Source organism: Sebastes fasciatus, chromosome 4 (assembly GCF_043250625.1).
Source record: "Sebastes fasciatus isolate fSebFas1 chromosome 4, fSebFas1.pri, whole genome shotgun sequence".
NCBI classification, from domain to species: Eukaryota; Metazoa; Chordata; class Actinopteri; order Perciformes; family Sebastidae; genus Sebastes; species Sebastes fasciatus.
This window is the reverse complement of record NC_133798.1, coordinates 2,827,225-2,847,045: the sequence shown is the minus strand read 5'-3', so window position 1 is coordinate 2,847,045 and position 19,821 is coordinate 2,827,225. Positions and strand designations below refer to the sequence as shown.

The 19,821-nt window shown below is 41.9% G+C and overlaps 1 protein-coding gene and 1 long non-coding RNA gene across 5 annotated transcripts in view; one reads left to right on the top strand and one right to left on the bottom strand.

Annotated features, from left to right (window-relative positions):
• The window catches only part of ckap5 (cytoskeleton associated protein 5), a 74,375-nt gene that overhangs the window by 2,118 nt on the left and 52,436 nt on the right, over positions 1–19,821 (bottom strand). For 3 of the 4 annotated variants that reach the window (XM_074631504.1, XM_074631506.1, XM_074631507.1), the window contains 11 exons: positions 15,051–15,224; positions 14,231–14,351; positions 12,811–12,990; positions 12,504–12,691; positions 3,024–3,096; positions 2,745–2,933; positions 2,465–2,608; positions 2,213–2,296; positions 1,867–2,026; positions 1,651–1,772; positions 1–328 (listed from right to left, as the gene is read on the bottom strand). The exon at positions 1–328 is cut by the window's left edge and continues 2,118 nt beyond it. In XM_074631504.1, the coding sequence (XP_074487605.1) occupies positions 62–328; positions 1,651–1,772; positions 1,867–2,026; positions 2,213–2,296; positions 2,465–2,608; positions 2,745–2,933; positions 3,024–3,096; positions 12,504–12,691; positions 12,811–12,990; positions 14,231–14,351; positions 15,051–15,224 (1,702 nt within the window). In that variant the 3' untranslated portion in view covers positions 1–61. The remainder of the gene's footprint in view (positions 329–1,650; positions 1,773–1,866; positions 2,027–2,212; positions 2,297–2,464; positions 2,609–2,744; positions 2,934–3,023; positions 3,097–12,503; positions 12,692–12,810; positions 12,991–14,230; positions 14,352–15,050; positions 15,225–19,821) is intronic. The other variant, XM_074631505.1, reaches the window with a different exon arrangement.
• Positions 1,255–1,603, top strand: LOC141765526 (uncharacterized). The gene is made up of 2 exons (XR_012593521.1): positions 1,255–1,380; positions 1,428–1,603. It is a non-coding gene; the product is annotated as an uncharacterized LOC141765526 (long non-coding RNA).

The following is a 19,821-nucleotide window of genomic DNA, read 5'->3' as shown; positions in this document are numbered from 1 at the left end:
CTCTACTACCAGCTGAACTCCACAGGCTGTTACAGATGAGATGAGGTGATGCGGCAGCTCCTTACTTCCGGTTGCTCTTTATCCTCTCCAAACGTTTCTTCAGGTCGTCCAGGTTGGCGGCGGGCGAAGCCGAGCGGGTGTTGGTGTGCGTCGGGGAATGGGAGTGTGTGTTGTGTTCCTGCTGGTACAGCTCTCTGGACTCTTTGAGCTGAGACAGCTTGCTGTGGAGCATGTCGGTGGAGGAGGCCACCGACGGCTTGGATGACAGCAGCGAGGACATGGGAGGTCTCTGCTGAGGCTCGTCCTCACCTCCTCCTCCGCCGCCCTGCTGTAGGTGGAGACACAGATTATGTACATACAGGAAATGTTACTAAACTTGGCGTACGTAAAATCTTAAATGATGCTTGAGGGGACCTGTGTTTCAGCAGAAAAATATATATTTACTTCATTATGATATGAACTTCACCAAGGCTACACAGCAGATCAAAAACTAACTTTTAATGTACAGTTTAGTGGCTTTAGTGTGCGTAGAAAATGTATACGGTACATTTACTGTGCAACTCTAACAAGAGTTTTTAATATTTGTGACTAATGGCAAACATTAGAAACATTCACAATTTGAGGAATGTATCCAATTGCACATTTCTTATATTGCAAATGAGATTTAATTTGCCATAAATTACACTAAAGACCCATATCTGTGGTCATAATAATAAATATTTAACATGTATTTGGTACCAAGCACAAATTGATCTGGTTTCTATACGATAAGAGTCAGATAAGACTTTCATAAAAAATCTAAACAAAGCATCTAGAGAGAAAAGTCATCTCTAGCTTCTACAGCTTTTATTAAGATGACTCAGTTGATAGGTGTCTAAAGAAAGGTCTGACTCCACACATCATTCTGCTGAAGGGGGAAAACAAGGGAAAATAAGCCAAAGCCATACTTCACAAACTTGAGTTTTAACAACTCCTTATGATTAATTATTTATTTTCTATCACGTCAGTAATTCAGTTCATTAAGCCTACGGTACAGATTCATCTCCTGAGCGTCTAGCAGCACAATTATCCACATTCTAAGTAACTGGAGACTAAACTTTAGTTTTCTACTCCACGTAGATCATAAACCCTTTAATATAATAACCACTCGTTGAAATCGGTTGAGAAATGTAGACGTTATAGTGCTTCTTATCCAGAGAAACGGCAGCTCCCCGCACTCACTTATACAGGGTTACAGGCCAGTCTTGCCCTGTCCAATATGGCGCCCATGTTGAAGTATTGCTGCAACGGGCTGAAGTGTCCAATGGCCAAGTGTCTATGCATATATGTCTACGGTTAAGAGGTTATCTGTAGTTAGTTAGCCTACACATTTCCTCATCAGTTCCCCACAGAGTTTTACGGATTTGACATTTTGGGGAAATAAAGAGTATCTGTCAACATCAGTTTGGGTTTCACAATTGGTGCTAGGGGAGAAAAGGTTGGATCGCTGCATCCCTAATGCAGCGAGACCGTAAGACTGTAAACACAGAAACACTAAGTGTACACAGGGACCGATCTACTTCAAGAAAAGCAACACTTGATCTTCAAATGCAATAGACTGAAGGCTGAGTGAGTGAGTGAGTGAGTGAGTGAGTGAGTGAGTGAACCAACCCTGGAGGTGTTTTCCAGGCCTTGTCTCTGTCGGAGGATCTTGAGTCTCTCGTAGTAAACCGCTGGTTTCAGCTCTTCATTGTTGCTGCTCAGATTGAAGTCCACGCCATGCTGCGGGATCACTGCAGAGACATGCACCACTTATAGTTAGTTATATTACACACAGCTGACTTCATTCTGACCAGAGTGCCCAGTGACAGTTCCTGACAGTTGTACCTGCTGAGGTCTGGATGCGAGCCTTGCCCTCTCTCTCAGACTCGATCATACGTAGGCCTCGCTCCACGTAGCTCTGGAAGAACTGGGACGTGTTTTTGAGGAAGGGCTCCAGGTCTGCGTCCGAGTACTTCTGTTTGTACTCGTACAACTCCGTCAAACCCTGACAAGAACATTGGACACATTACTGAATGTTTTCAAAGTCCTTGGTACATAATACTGCTTTTGCTTTCTGTCTGAAGTTTAAAAAAAAAAAGAAAAAAGAAAGTCAATGAAATTGGAATAGAAACATTCCTTTCAAGCTTTTAAGTACAGCAGACAGTGATTTAAAGAACGGAGCTGAGCTGACCTCTTTAGTGTTCTCCTTGGAGCCGATCTTCTTGAAGATCTCAGTCAGAATGTCACTGACCTTTGCCTTGGACATGCGATCCTCCTGGGAATAAAACACAAAGGACTAATACACGTTCCATCTGTCATCAGAAGAAGTTCAGATACAGTGAACCCCCAGCTGGTTTGTGGAGATCCTACGCTAATAAAATGGCCACTAAAGTGTGTGTGTGTGTGTGTGTGTGTGTGTGTGTGTGTGGTGTGTCTTTCTCACCGTGCGCAGACCAGTCTTCTCGTTGCCACGGTCACTCTTGGGTCCCGATAGGTTTCCTTCAGGATAGTGTTTGACCACCCGCCTCAGATGGGCCTCCAACTCGGACTCATTACGATTCTCTATCATCGACAGGTGGTCCAGGATCTGTTTATTAATGCATCAATACAATTCAATAAGTCAGAAATAAATATAGTTAACAACACAGTAGAACAATGAGTGAGAATAGGATTCAGTACACTGAGTGTGTGTGTGTGTGTGTGTGTGTGTGTGTGTGTGTTACCTTGGCCCCCGTGAGTTTGCAGAGTGTGTGTAACAGAGTCTTGAGGGTTCTGTGTGGGACGTCACTCTTGAGCTGCTTGAGTTTCTCTTTGGGGAAAACCTTCATGAAGTTGTGAACGTCCAGTAAGATCCGATCCAGGTTGATGTAGTTGATGGTCTCTGGGAGGAAGCGGATCGTCCTCCACAGACACTGAACACAAACCCAGGAGAGTCAGTCTGAGGTGGAAGATGGGACACGTTAACGGACAGCAGGGTGGGGTTATGTTGAGACACTCCTTACCTTCATGACCAGCTCAGTGAACATGGGGGGGCCCGTCGTCACTAAACTGTCCTGAAGCAGAACCAGCAGAGCGCTGCAGAGAGGGGGGGCGGGAAGGACGGAGGCAAACAACAAGGTTAAATTACTTTCTTTTTATGGGTTGTTCTTTTTGTCAGCAGCTACATTATGGCTGAGCCATGTCCATGTCCATGTCCCTGTCACTGTTCCTCCTAAATACAACAGCTAATTCTACTTATGTCATACATACTGGTATTGGACAATTAAACATTGCAAAATAAAGCACAAACAGTGGTAATTTACTGAAAAGAGGAAATGATTTTTGCTCGCGCTGCACACATAATCCCATAGGGCAGGGGTCAGCAACCTTTACTATCAAAAGAGACATTTAGGCAAAAAAAAAAAAAAAATCTGTCTGGAGCCGCTAAACATTTGAGCATTGTGATGAAGGTAACACAGTTTATAGTCTAAGTATATAGGATATAAGTCTAATGCAGTGAGGGACCAAGTGCAAATGTACTACGGAGTATTAGGGCCACATTGAGGGAAAACAAATTTACATTTCCAGAATAAAGTCAGAATATTAAGAGAAATAAAGTCGTAATATTATGAGAATAAAGTCATAACGTTACAAGAAAAAAAGTCGTAATATTACGAGAATAAAGTCATAACTTTACGAGAAAAAAAGTCGTAATATCACGAGAAAAAAAGAAAACAACAAGTAAAATTACTACTTTATAATATTACAACTTTATTCTCGAAATCTCAGATTTATTTTTTTTCCTCAATGTGGCCCTAATACTCCGTCGTACCGTCGTACCATAGACCTATAACAATGATTAATAAATATGAAAATGTAAACAAAGAACAGTTATTCATTTCCATTTTTATAAATCCACAGGGAGCCACTAGAGAGGAGCTAAAGAGACGCATGTGGCTCCGGAGCTGCAGGTTGCTGACTCCTGCCATAGACTGTTGTTGACATACAGTATGATGTTAATACAGGTGAGGTTTCAAACATGTTGTAAAAAATGCCTTTTGCTCAAAATTAGCTCCTATGTCTGCTTGGATTTGAAAGATTGGTTCAGCCGAACCCCGATACGGCCGATACCGAGTACCGATCCGATACCGGTGTTTAATTAATAAGCTGTATGTCTCACTGTGTGGAAGTGACTGGGATCATTCATTTATGTTTGAGGCAACATCAGGCTTGACTTAAACATTGCTTTACTAACTGTTACTGTATACATTTACTGAATTGTTCTTTATTATTAGAATAATAAATCGTACAGCACCAACTTGGTCAAATTCCTCAAAATTAACAGGATTTACAATTCAAGTGTAAACCTTTTAATGCAGCAACAAGTTGGTCAAAACTCACATTCCAGTCTATAATGTATATAGTATATAAACATAGAATTGAATTGAATAGATCGGCCCCATTGTCACCGATGTCGGATCCAGCTATCTGAGTCAGTATCGGCCCGATATCTGGTATCGGTATCAGTGCATCCGTACTTTGCGCCGATCGGAAAAAACACAGAATTGATTAGTGGAACTAATAGTCCATGAGCCGTGCCGTTGGTCGTGCCACTTTGGAGGGACCAAGTCTCATGGTGATTTTTTTAAAAGGTCTATGTCCCTAGTGTTGGGAAATGCATGATAGCATTGCAGCAATGGTAGCTTTCTATTTGCTATCACTCCTTTTTTCATCCCTCCATCATTCAAATTTTCACATCTTTTTTCGCCATTTTACACATAGATCCAGTATAAAAGAGGGAAACCTACACACAATGTCATGAAGTCATATATCATTGTAAAGCTTAGACTATAATCTGTCCATCGGTCACATTGTCATGACACTGAGGTCAAGAGAATTTGACCTTTGACCGCCAATGCTGTAATCGGGCAAATTCTGAATGCCACTGCAAATGCCCTTATATCTAACTTCATATTGATCTGATGTGCACATGGATAGTTCCAGCATAAAGAGTACAAAAAGAGCTTTAAAATGATATATTACATGAATAACAACATTTCTTATCAGAATAAACGTAACTTTGTGCAGTTTGTATCTGATAGAATATTTGAACTTTGCATTGGATTCTGTTATTGTGGGCAGTTTGTAAATGACTTTCTTAGCAGCAGAAACACAAAATAATACAAAAACTCTAAAAACTTTCCTAAGAAATGTATTCTCTACCAGGTTTATCAATTATTTTATGTGTTCCCACTCTTACCCCGTTGTCAATATAAACATGTTACAACTGATGAGGCCCCGTTTCAGTAGCAGTGGGTTATAATCCAGGTGATATGTGAAAATGATGTTCACTTTTTCACAACCACATGAAACTTGGTACACTTGAACAGTTTGGGGCCATGAACATTTTCAGATATGGAACCATCGCAAAAACGCCTCGTGGCAGCCATGGCGGCCATTTTACTTTCCACCATAACCAAATTATGTATTTTGCATCATATCTCCTGAACCCAACACGATAACACAGAAAAGATGATTTCTACCCTGATGTTTTGATGGCCAACATTTACAATGATACCATACACAATATCATAAACTGATCAGGTGAATAGTTAATGGTGAATTCAGTGATTTTGTATGAAGCAAATCACAGTATCTGAGAACCTAGCCTAGACTTTATTATATCATGTCTGTTGCATGTTAAAGCGTAATCCTTTTGTTCATTAACCCTGACCATACAGTGACTGTGAACATTATCCAATATGACCTTCCTTAACAACTTAGCTTAAAAAGAATTCAAGGACGATAGTTGGCTCATCTAGAGCGATATGATACGAGTCATCCATCCATCCATAATCCCGTTAGGGGTTGCGGGGGGCTGGAGCCGATCCCAGCTGACATTACACCTTTTATTTGAAAATAATAAAAAGTGAAACTTCAGAACCCGCTGCTTCAGTTCAAGATAAAAAGCAGTGCAATATTTAACAAAAAATAAAGTAAACCAACTTCTATTCAAGTTAAATAAACAGTGGTTTAACCTGCTGCTTGTTCTCATTTTCAAAGCAAAAGGTTTGCCATGAATGATTTCAGAAAGAAATAATGTTTGCAGTAATGTTAATTTGGGTTATGATGGTTTATATTTTTTGGTATTGGTATTTTCTAGTGTTTGTGATATTGTCATTTATTTATTATTATGTGATGTTGTTGATTTGGGAGATTTGGGTCACATGGATATGGGTGGTACTCATAGTTAATAAAATGCTGTTCACCCGAGGGAAGAGGGTGAGTGGGTCGCCGTATTTTTTGATGACCGCTATTTTCTTTTGATCGCTGTTGATTATCAAGATTTTGTGCATGTTATAACAAGTTGATCATTTTCATTTTGTTCAACGTATTTTCGGATCTCAGTGACTTACTTTGGTAGCATATCGGACAAGCAATCCGGGCCCAACCTCAGTCTCTCAGCAGCTTTTAGTTTGTTTCCTGAAGTCGCTACAGGTAATAATAGTAGTAACAATATTTAACAAAAAATAAAGTACAGCCAACTTCTCTTCAGGTCGAATGAACAATGGTTTAACGACCTGCTTCTGTTCTCATTTTCAATATTAACGGTAGAGCAATAATATTTAGGGATGCACCGATACCAATACCAGTATCAGGTATCGGGTCCGATAGTGTGCTCATGTACTCGTACTAGCAAAACGGTTCCGATACAAAGGCACCGATACCACTTTACGGCAGCGTGACGTTAACCTCTTGTCAAATGAGCAGGTAACGTTAGGTGGGGGAGCAGCCATGTCAGCAGTTTGGAGTTATTTTACGGTAAATGATGAAGAAAAAAGCAGAGTAGTCTGCAAACTATGCTCTGCTAAATTGTCAAGAGGAGGAGTGAAAAGCAGCGCATTTAGCACAAGCAATTTGATAAAACATCTTAAGAACCAACACAACGCAGCGTTCAAGGAGTTTGCTAATGCTAGCAGTTGGAAACAGCAAAAACCAACTTTGCAGCAAATGCTGGGGAAGCGAGCGACTGCTCTTGATGACCAGTCGCTGTCAGTTGTTGATAATATGGGATTTTGCCGTCTTGTCAGTGTACTGGAGCCGAAGTATGAGATTCCCAGCCATCGCCACATCACAGAAACCGCATTACCAAAGCTGCATGACTTTGTGAAAAAGCACATCAACTGTCTGTTGCAGGACATTTTGGCCTTCAGTTTCACCACTGATATTTGGACTAGCAGTGTCAGCCCAATGTCTCATCAGTTTAACTGAGCAGTGGATTGATGAGGATTTTACTCTGCAGAGAGTCGTTCTACAAGCAAAGTAGTTTCGGGGGTTTGCACACTGGCCAAGCCATAGCAGGTGCGCTTGATGATATGCTACAGACGTGGGGCATTCCAGAAAGTTTTGTTCACGTTGTGCTCCGGGACAATGCCAGAAACATGATAAAGGCCATAAGTGATGCAGGACTCCCCGGCCTGCCGTGTGTCACTTACACCCTCCGGCTGGATGTTAACGAGGGTCTTTTGGCACAGAGAAGTACTCTTATCGGTACTCAGTATTGGCGAGTACCCAGATGTAAGTTCTTGTACTTGTACTCGAAAATAAGTGGTAACGGGGCATCAGCTGCATGCAGTGGGGCACCAGCACGCAGAAATATTTCTAGCATATTGGGCAGCCTATATGGTACTACCTCATGTTTTCTCAATTTTACGGCCACCATAAAGGGCGCCAGTAAAGAGCTCAAGGCCTGGCTCCCAAAGGTGGACAAAACAGGCCTGCCAGGGAAGTTTGAGGCCTAGATACACCAGCACTCCATACGACCCCAGATCTTGTGGCTTCTGCAGGTGTATACAGTGCCTATAACAACAGTCAAGTCCCTGGAGAGGAAGATCAGCAGCTACTTGTGAAGATGGCTAGGCCTACCCCTTGTATGACACCAGTAACATCCTGCAGCTCCCGAACAGTGGCCTCGCTGAAGAGTTCATGGTGTCACTGACAGGGGAAGCTCTCTCGTACGGAGAGTCCTGGGATCCAAAAGTGGCATCTGCCGGCATCCAAGTCTGAATAGGCAGGAGCGTCGACAAAGCACTGGAGGTGGCTGAGTCATGGCTGAGGCAAAGGTGGGGTCCGTAGCAATGGGGTGTGCAGACATAGGCTTCTTCCCGGTGACCAGGGTCGACAATGTCCAGGGCAAAGAGTTAGCTGGATGGTAGGGATGGGACTGCAAGGAGCATAGACTAGATGGGAAAGTGCACTGCAACGAAAGATCACCTGGTCAAATATCTGGTAAGCAGACTTCCACCAAATCAGGTTCTTAATCCAGGCTGTTGACGATGTCCTACCAAGTCCAGCAAACCTTAACGCTATCGCTGCCGCCATGACCAAGTGCTTAACACAGTCAATAAAAGTGTAGCCATCAACACCAGCCAAAGACCATCAGGTTCCTCAGAGCCGGAGAAAAGCCCCACCTACAACCAAGAGCAAAGTCTGTTCTCCTCACCACTGCCACTGACTGGCAACTGGAAGGGAACTTGGGCAAGCAGCTGAAGTTCCCAGCCTGGATAACATCAACACGGCTTCAACAAGACACGATCATCATTTCAGAGTCTACCAAGCAACTGATCATGGTGGAACTCACAGTGCCTTGGGAAGAGCGTATTGATGAGGCCAATGAGAGGAAGCGAGACCAAGTACCAGGAACTTGTGGAAGAGTGTAGAAGGCAAGGCTGACGAACATGTTGTGAGCCCATGGAAGTGGGCTGCCAAGGATTTTCAGGGCATTCACTCTGCAAAGTATTTGGGCACTGGGCAGTGGGCATCACCGGGGAGGCCATAGAGAAAGGCCGTCAGATCCTTTACGGAAGCTGCAGAGAAAGCCACTAGACTGGCTTTGGATCAAGAGGCTAGATACGTGGGCGACTGCTGCTGGGACGCAAACTGGGGTCTGATCAACCCTGGCTGGGTCGCCTGGGCGAGAGTGTCTGATGTTGAAAGACCCAAAACACTGAATGACCCCAGGTTCCATCACTGATTATGCGTCCCAGCGCATCTGCAGGATGTATCTTTCATCTTTGTGTTTGACACATTCATTTTAAGCTTTAACTTGTTACAGTCATATTGAATGTTGATCTCCTCTTTACAGTCACTGTATTGTCTGGGTTAATGAAAAAAAGGATTAAGCTTTTCAAACTCTATACAACATGCACATAATATTGACAGTGACATGATATTATAGTCTAGTTAAGTTGTAGTAGTTAAGTCTAGCCTAGGTTCTCAGATACTGTGATTTGCTTCATACAAAATCACTGAATTCACCATTAACTATTCACCTGATCAGTTTATGATATTGTGTATGGTATCATTGTAAATGTTGGCCATCAAAACATCAGGGTAGAAATCACCTTTTCTGTGTTATCATGTTGGGTTCAGGAGATATGATGCAAAATACATAATTTGGTTATGGTGGAAAGTAAAATGGCCGCCATGGCTGCCACGAGGCGTTTTTACGATGGTTCCATATCTGAAAATGTTCATGGCCCCAAACTGTTCAAGTGTACCAAGTTTCATGTGGTTGTGAAAAAGTGAACATCATTTTCACATATCACCTGGATTATAACCCACTGCTACTGAAACGGGGCCTCATCAGTGGTAACATGTTTATATTGACAACAGGGTAAGAGTGGGAACACATCAAATAATTGATAAACCTGGTAGAGAATACATTTCTTAGGAAAGTTTTTAGAGTTTTTGTATTATTTTGTGCTTCTGCTGCTAAGAAAGTCATTTACAAACTGCCCACAATAACAGAATCCAATGCAAAGTTCAAATATTCTATCAGATACAAACTGCACAAAGTTACGTTTATTCTGATAAGAAATGTTGTTATTGTTGTTATTCATGTAATATATCATTTTAAAGCTCTTTTTGTACTCTTTATGCTGGAACTATCCATGTGCACATTAGATCAATATGAAGTTAGATATAAGGGCATTTGCAGTGGCATTCAGAATTGGCCCGATTACAGCATTAGAGGTCAAAGGTCAAATTCTCTTGACCTCAGTGTCATGACAATGTGACCGATGGACAGATTATAGTCTAAGCTTTACAATGATATATGACTTCATGACATTGTGTGTTGGTTTCCCTCTTTTATACTGGATCTATGTGTAAAATGGCGAAAAAAGATGGGAAAATTTGAATGATGGAGGGATGAAAAAAGGAGTGATAGCACATAGAAAGCTATCTTTGCTGCAATGCTATCATGCATTTCCCAACACTAGGGACATAGACCTTTAAAAAAATCACCACGAGACTTGGTCCCTCCAAAGTGGCATGGCGACCAAATTTTGGGGGTCTGGCTCATGGACTATAAGGAGTGAGTCAAACAGTACTTCTGTTTAAATCACTTTACTGCTTGAGGAAACACAGATGTTTGACACGCAAGCCGTTGTGCAACAACAGTACAACACTGTTATTTGACATGTTTGTGTCAGAAAATGGGTCTCTGGGTAAATAAGAGCTGCGGTTTCCTGTGGCATTTCTGACCTCTAGTGGCGCAATGGAGGTGTTTTTTTCCATGAGTGGGTCCCGGTATTGTTTATCTTTACACGAGGGCGCACATGCACATAGATGACTCAATACACCTGCTTATGATTTTACACTATTCCACTGATATACAGGTGACATATGCTAAGACATGCAGCAATACGCCGGCAAAGACAGTGAAGAAGAAGAAGACTGTTAGTGACAATGCAGGATTTCAAATACTTAGAAAACATTTTTCAAAGCCGATTATTCAAGGACGGAAATGCATTTAACCCATCTGTTAGAGCTCAAGGATACACACGACACGATGCGTTCTGCTGAGTAGGAATGTCACGATACCAGAAATCTAGTCGTCGATACCAAAACCAGTGAATTTCCAAGATTCTCCATACCACGGTAAAAAATAAAAGTAAATCACATGTAATGTGTACATGTATTTATATATATCCTCAGATTGCAAGCAGTAGTTTAAATTCACTGACATGGTGACATTTCATTGGGTAAAGGCTACCAGAGGTGGGACCAGATCATTGTTTTGCAAGTCACAAGTTAAGTCTCAAGTCTGTGACTCAAGTCCCAACTCAGGTCTCGAGTCCTAAACAAGCCAGATGAGCTCTTCATCAAATGTAACGTCATTTTAACAGCAGAGTAACTGGATCCAACTGGTGCTCAGTAACATAACGGTAGTTCTTAGCTGACCAGACGAAGGTCTCTCCATGAATCGATGCCGATACTGTGTTTTCCTGCCTCAGCCTCCCGACCGCGGCCGGAGGGAACAAGGGAGACACCGGAGTTTTGGTCGGAGACGATAACGTTACACGCTCCAGAGTCCCGTCACTTCACAAGACACGGGAAACCTCTGTTGGTCTGGAGGAGCTGCAGCAGTTATTTCTGCACAAACGTCCACTGTACATTCACTAGATATTCTCAGAGCTAAACTAACTCTTCTGCAGTGTGTAGTGTGCACGCATGCACGTGAGAGTGGAGCGAGATAGCTAGTGAGAATGTGCGCGGTGTGTGTGTGTGAAGGCAGTCAGGCAGAGGAGCAGAGTACAGCAGAGACTCCGGACCTGGAGACCAAAGCTACGGTCTCCCGTGTGTCTTCTGACCACTGTCGGGGGTCTGGAGCAGGATTAGTTGTCACTGTTTAACAGACGGGCTTCACTAGTTAGAACTTCAGTTTTGGTGCTTCCATGTAGTTTGTGTTGGAACAGAGTAGCCACACGCGAGCGCGCATGGGACACAGACCCGCAATGATTTACAAGAGTGTAAGAAGTTACAAACAGTCCCTTTAAGTGTAAGATAATCAAATGCAAGTCCCAATAACATTCACCGGAAATAAAGAGTCCAGAGTTCAATAAAAAAAAAAACAAACACCACTTCTCAGAGATTAAGCAATAAGCAACAAAAGATAGAAATTCAGTTTGTTCAGTTCAGTTTCAGAGTGAATCCTCTTCCCGAACATAAAGGATCTCTGCATCTCTCTGCTGCATGGCGCACTGGTGTGTGTGTGTGTGTGTGTGTGTGTGTGTGTGTGTGTGTGTGTGTGTGTGTGTGTGTGTGTGTGTGTGTGTGTGTCAAACTCCGACAGAGAGAGCAGAGGACAGAAGCAGCTGCATTTGGCGCTCTGCGGGTGTTCATTTCGGACCCTGCAGGCATCGTACGGTACCTTAGGTACTGTAGAAAACGAGTACCGTCACGTTTTTAGAATTTTGGCATCGACTTGGTACTGAAGTATCGGTTCTCGTGACATCCCTACTGCTGAGTAAAACTGAATGTCAAGAAAACTCTACAGGGCACCTTCAGTGTACATATGTGTGTGGAATTTAATCGTTGGGTTAAGATGCCCTACAGACAACCAGCAGGATTAAATACATACATGAAATAGAGGAACTATTGGGCTGTTGGAATAATGGAACAGTCCGGAGCAGCTGACATTTTTGATGTGAACTAACCTGATCATGTTGGTCTGGTCAGACTTCTCCAGAACTCTGGTTACCAGCAGGTTGACGGATCTGATGACCTGCTGTCCATCTTCTATGTCCTCCACTCTGCCATCCAGCATCAGTGTTATTACACCGTGCATAAGGTCCTTCAGCACACCCATAGATGCCTCTCTGGCCAGGGACTCCATAGAGAACAACTGACAGAAAGAGAGGAGGGAAAACGTTAGTGTCTTAGTGTCTCATCATCATCCTCCTCCTCGATTAGGGACACATGACGGTAGTGTATATAGCAGAGTAACAGCAGCCATTGACTCACAGATAGCATGTTTCCGATGATGCAGCTGTACAGTTTGGTGATGTCCCTCTTGTCCAGCCGGTCATCAGCCATGTGAGTGACGTAGATGAGCCTCAGCTGCATGAAGGTAGCAATGAGGAACTGATCGATGTGTCCCGACATGACTTCCGCTTTGTCCTCCTGCCGCAACACCTCGTCGATCTGCGGGGAAAAACCTCACACTTAAAGCTCACCTTAAAGTGGATATCATGGATATTTTTATAACCGACTGTATATATATATATATATATATATATATTTCTTTTTATAACAAACCGACTGAACAGTGATTTGTCATTATGACACGTTCTAGCAAATTAAAAAATAGCCGACATCAGCAACCTGTGCCGATGGCGTCACAGCGCTTAATCCAACTTGTATTACATCAGTAATGTAACTGGGTCTTCATAGGTTTGCCTCACTGGGTTTTAGATATTTTATATAAACGCACATGAAGCATCTAGTTGAGAATCAGCCAAAAGGCTTTATCATTTCTCCTTTTACTCCCTCCCGTCTCCTTTTCCCTACAGCAACCCAGAGGGACACCATTAACATCCAATCTGTTACTGTTAGTAATAAACAATATGACTATGTTGTTAACACAATATTATGTTTGTTTTGAAACGGACTGAGGGACCCTAGTAACAGGCCCGGTGTTACGTTGAACTCTTGAGGAAAACAGAGAAATGTTTTGATGAATTGACGTAAATGGGGGCCGTGTCTAACAGCAGCACAACTATATCAAACCATCCATTTACTAACTCTCACACAACTCATGCAGGAGTATCCAAATCTACATTATCCAGTCGAATGCTTATTACTTCCTAAACACACGCAACTTCGGACCTGATGGACGAGTAGTACGCCTGCACCAGCATGAGGCTGTTTATACAGAAGCACATGATAGAAAAGTTAGAAGAAGAAGAAAGCTATTTATTAATATTGATATATCTGTGATAAGCATGCTAAGCTATTTATTAATACTGATATATATCTGTAATAAGCATGCTAAGCTACTCGTTAATATTGATATATCTGTGATAAGCATACTAAGCTATTTATTAATACTGATATATATCTGTAATAAGCACGCTAAGCTATTTATTAATACTGATATATATCTGTAATAAGCACGCTAAGCTACTCGTTAATATTGGTATATCTTTGATAAGCATACTGTACTAAGCTATTCTTGCTTAACGATCAGGTTCAAGGCTTGATTGGCAGCTGTCCAAGTGGTGGTGGTGGTTCCAGCTTGCTCCACCTTGGCTTCACCCTTTGACCAATGTTGTTTTCTAGCTCTACTAACTTCCATAATGGCAGCGAGCAGTGAACGCAAATCCAGGCTTCAAAACATCCCTTCATCAGTGATGTCACAGACACCATCTTCATGTTTTCCTACCTGTGCCAGTGCCTGTATGCTGTTGTTAATGTCTCCGCTAGCCACCTGGGAGATGACAAAGTTGATGGTGGAGGCCGTGCTGTTGTGAAGGTCATCATAGTGTGGAGAGACACAACGCATCCTTTGAACACAAAAACACAGGATATCAATATCAACATATCACACAATATCAAACCACAAAACATGTTTAATGCTTCACTTTGTATCTGAACTGCATGTGTGCTTCTAGGGCTGCACGATTATGGCCAAAATGCTAATCATGATTATTTTTTATCAATATTGAGATCACGATTATTCATCGATTTTAGGGACAAAATACTTTTATTGCAATTTCACATTTAAATAAAAAGAGCGCTGCTTTCACTTCACTGTTGTGCTACATTCTAACTGTCAAATTGTAAATGTTATCTTTTTACTTAGTTATTGTCATCGATAGTGGTTATTTATATAAAAACACACAATTCAAATGATAAGAAATAACAGATTTTATTTTTATTGATAAAAAAGAAATCTTGGAATCAGTAGTTTTAATTATATATCAGAAGCTGATTAGAGCTAGTAGTAGGAAGTTAAACAGGTCATATTTCCCTCTATTATCTATTTTATATTGCTGTGAAAACATCTCCTTAATACAACTGGATTTATTATAGTTTCTCGCCAAAGCATTTTAAATGTCAATATAGCAGTCGATCAGGTTCTGTTAATTGTAAGAAGCTCAAATAGTGATTGCATTAATATTCGATCAGTTGTGCAGCCCTATAGTGCTTCAGTGATGGTTAGATTTTGTTAGCATGGTTGTGTTTCAGAGTGGGTTGTTTACTTGGGTTCAGGGATCATGATGGGCTCCAGCAGCTCGTCCAGCTTGTGTTGGACGAGGTCCGGCATCTCACACACTCTGCTATGGTCCATTTCGATCATGTCCAGGTCCAACTGGAACTCCTTAGGAATGGACGGGTGGGAAGGCTCGCTGTGCTGGGCGTTCTGACGGGCTTGGCTGGATGGACGGAGGGAGGGAGGGATTGAAGGATAGGATAGATGTGGAGATGGGGGGTGGGTGGAAAGGACAGAACATTTAGTCCAGTGTATTATCGATCAGTGCTTTTTAGCTCCAGTCCTGACTGACACAAGCTTTTTACTCATAAGTTTACTCATCAGTCTAACGGGAATGTATTCAGTGCAAGGAGGTCAATAAATCAAATGTTTGACTTCCAATCAGTGATCCTCATATGGCGTAGCACTTTTAGAAACAATCAATTACATTTTTAAAAAGCATAATTTCTCCCTTTTGGCTTCAAAAACATCATTACACAATTGTAATGAGTGTAAAACAACTTCAAATATTTAGATGGGGAGATATCATTTTGTGGGTTTACCCTCCGGTATATATTCCTGCTTTGAGTCTAATGAAGATTAGTTTGGGAGAACCTAATATTACTAAGTGTTCAAGTGTGTGAATAGCCTGATCTTGTCCAAATAATAGATGGATTGTCAGGACTGGAGCTGATCGGCACTGATCTAAAACCAACATTAAGCATTTTGTATCCTTTAGAAAAGAGAGGAAAACGTACTGAAAAGCTGGTCACAATAAAATGATGAAAATTGTTTCTACTTCTCCTGTTTACTCCTGTCGTTATTTATCAACTGGCTAAACAAATCTCAACAAGACTCGGTCAAAATCTAGTATATGTCTGGACCGTTTATGGTCAGTATGGGAATTTGTGGCTAAATTGTTACACCAATAGTCAGAGGTCATGTCTATAATGTTTTTTGAACAGTTTTTTCCACTTATGTTTTAATGTTTGATTGAAAGACAACTTATAATGAAGCAAATGACATTCAGTAATAGTAAATGGTAACATTTACTAGTCAGTATATTATACATTTTATACAAGGTGAAAAGGTATTAGCATGACATACAGTCTGCAAGGTTAAACGTATTTCAGTTTTTTATTAAAGCATGTGTATCAAAAGCATTCATCATATAAGTGATGTGTAACAATATATGCATACTTCCCTAAAGTTTATGTCATCACTGACGTCGTTTCTGCCGTATTTATTCCTAGATGGAGTGTTAATGGAGCAGCTACAATGTTAGCATAGCCTGGCACTGATCGATCCAAACTCCATTCAGAAAACAAACATTTTAAAAGCTGTTTGCTTGTCGTCTTGCGGACAGACCCGACAAAGCATGAATTTAGACTTTTTACTAATCAGTATCATTCTGTAGGTATTTCGGCTTCACTTTTGATCCGTTTACAACAACGACGCTGCCGTATTTATGCCTAAATGATGTTATGTTGAGTGTTGATGGTGTAATAGCTACAATGTTAGCATAGCCTGGCATTGATCGGTCCAAACTCAATTCAGAAAACAAGCATTTTAAAAGTTGTTTGCTTGTTGTGTTGCAGACAGACTTGACAAAGCATGAATTGACATCAAGCAATAATCAACATCATAATGTCATTATTCCGGCATCATTTCGGTCTGTTTATTGCAATTAAATCACAGTCTGTTTATTTTGGGTTCATACCGCAGTAGCGACGTGTGGCTTGCTAGATAGTCAGTTCAATGGCGTTGTATATGACAGCTCGCCGACGACGAACATAAACAATAGCACATGTACAACAACAGCACTATGTAATGATACATTGAACAGCTGACACGCTCCCCAGAAAACATAAACACAGAACTGTTCTCCGCCTTTTCATTTTGAAAGAGCAACGACCAATGAGGAAACTCCAACAGTCGGCCGACCAATCCTGTAACTTCATCACTCGGTCAGTCACTCAGTGACAGACTTTTGCATTTGTAGGAATGGCCCTCTGCGATCCAGACAAAAAGCACAACACTAGCTAACTAGTTTTTGCCTCTCACACATAGCTGCTGGTAGTGTTAGCATTGGCAAGCCTGATAAGCGCTGTTGGGGAAACAATGTCATACATGAATGAGATTCATTCTTCTTCAGTGGTAATAAACATGTGGGCCCACCATACAATAACCGTGCTATATTCAGAGCGTAACGAGATATTTAGGGCTGACGAACAGTAACTTTAACCATGATAAACAGCAGGGGTACGGAGCGCTTATGTACTGGCGCTCCCCCACAGAAACACACACACACACACACACACACAGGTGAGCCTCTCGTAGTAGCCGAGCTAAGACATAAATGTGCTTCTAGTGAATGTCAAAGCTGCACCAGAGTGTCTTTCCACCAGAGACATGGAGAGTCCGACAGTAGCTGCTCATTGCGCCACGTCACTGTCCACGTCACACTGAGAGGTGTATATAAGAAGTGGACGTAGTCCCCGTGACATCACACATTGGATTGTTGACTAGGGTTTTGAAGCCTCGAGTTCAACATTTTGGCAGTCGCCATCTTGGTATTTGGCCATCGCTATCTTGTTTAGTTGCAACCAGGGTTCCATTCAAAAAGTCAAAAAATGACGTCCTGACGTCTTCTCCTAACCACTTCTCCTTGACCTCGATGGAAAACGTCATGAGGTCAAGGAAAGAGAAGGAGAATTCAGAAGGACTCAGGAAAGACTGCACTTTCCCTAGGCTCTGTCATTATGATGCGACGGCGGCGGATGTTAGTGACGTCAGTCTGCCGTGGTGAAACTACAATGTTCTGAAGATGGACTACAAAAGGCTCTGCTCCCCCCGTGCGTTCTTAAATAGGTCTTTCAGTGACAGACTGCTTCACCCGCGGTGTGTTAAAGAGAGATACCACAGGTCCTCCTGCTGCTGGAACACTCTATCAACAGATAATAAAGGATGATCTGACCTAACGTGGACAACCGGTGAAAAATATCACTTCATTACTAACGTTGGAATTTAAATAAACAGGAATATATGATAAATATTGAGTTAATTGTTGGAGTTATTGAGGTGTAGGATCATATACTTCTTCCAACTTCTTTTCAGACATGTAATATTTATTTATATTGATTATTTGTTAATTGATTGTTTACTGTTCATTTTATTTGTTTTGTTTTTCACTGAGGTATTTGTTAAATGTTCAAAATAAATAATTGATTAAATATACAGTGAAACGAAATGATTGTCACTGTCCACTCATGAAAATAATATGCATGATAAGCATATAGTTTTTGCTATTGTGAACGGCCGAACGGTGTGTCGCTTTAAATGCTGCGGCCGCAAGGAATTGTGGGATGTTATTCTCTCATTTCCTTTGGTAAAGGATGCTCCAGTGTATCCTCTGCTAAAGGAGATGATAAAGGAAACATTGAAGCTCCTTTCCTCAGCATTTGGTGAATTTGAACAGCTCTTATAATGGCTGCTACTGAGGTACTTCCGGGTCATTTCACTCCGTTAGGAACCTTCCTGAGAGAAAAGGACTATTCGAACGCAACCTACTTACTAAATGAACATCATGCTGTATTGAAGAAGACTTGAAACTAGAGATTGAGACCAAAATCTCATGTTTACAATGTTTACTGAGGTAATAAATTAAGTGAGAAGTAGGCTCATTTTCTCAGAGACTTCTATACAATCAGACTTCTTTTGGCAACCGGAGGAGTCGCCCCCTGCTGCAATTTTAAGGCACTTCAGCGTTGGCTTCACTTCTCAGAACTGGATGTAGCCGCCTGGTCTCCCCTGTCTCCCCCTGTGTCCCCCTGTCTCCCCCTCTATCCCCATAGCCCGGCGTCAAACACTACGTAGCCACGAGGCAACGCCTCCACGCCACAGACACCTCTCATTCCCGCCACAGACCGTTTGCCCTCCTTCCCTCTAGGAGGCGCTACAGGAATCTCCATTCAGGGTTCAAGAACAGCTTCTTCCCTGTAGCGGTTACCTTGCTGAACTCTGCACCAGGGAAAACGTGACAGCCCTGATAGTGAACATTGTGGGACCATACCATACCACCTGACTGAGTTATGATTCGGCTCATGAAGGAAATTAAGGTACTTAAGCTAGTCCTTCTTCTATGCGTCATATACCCATATACATAGCCACTGCTGCAGCTGCAGCCAAATCAGTGAGCAAAACTACAATAAGTAAGTTCCTGTTGTCTTTAGAACACCAGCAGGTACCCGTCTCTTTCACTTTACACAGTATCTTCACGTCTCTCGTCTTCTGTATGAATTTATCATTTCAAGAGATTCTTTTCAGTTGTATAGCCTGTTGTGACCTGTTGCCTTCTGGGAAAGCGTTTGTTCAGTGTTCCTACAGTGTAATATACAAGTGTTTGAAATGTTCCTTATTTTTACAATGAAAATAGTTTACCAGAGTTGCCAGTAGAAAAAAAACGATGCCTCAGTCCCCAGCAGGAAGATAGCGTTATTCTGTTAAAATGCTTAATGTCGGTTGACGGTTAAACGGTTTATTATTAACATCCCTACCGAGGATCAATAAAGTATTTCTGAATCTGATATTTATTTCCTTGCTGAAGAGAGGGAAGTTCGTCCCGAAGTGGCCGCTGTATTGATCCCCTCCACCTTAAAGAAGGGAGCTTCATTGAGCTGTGAGTGTGACTACAAACAGAGTTCACTCCACCACGGAGCGGGAGGGTGGAGGGTGGAGGGTGGAGGGTGGAGGGGCCGGATTGGAATTGGCCACAGTGTCTT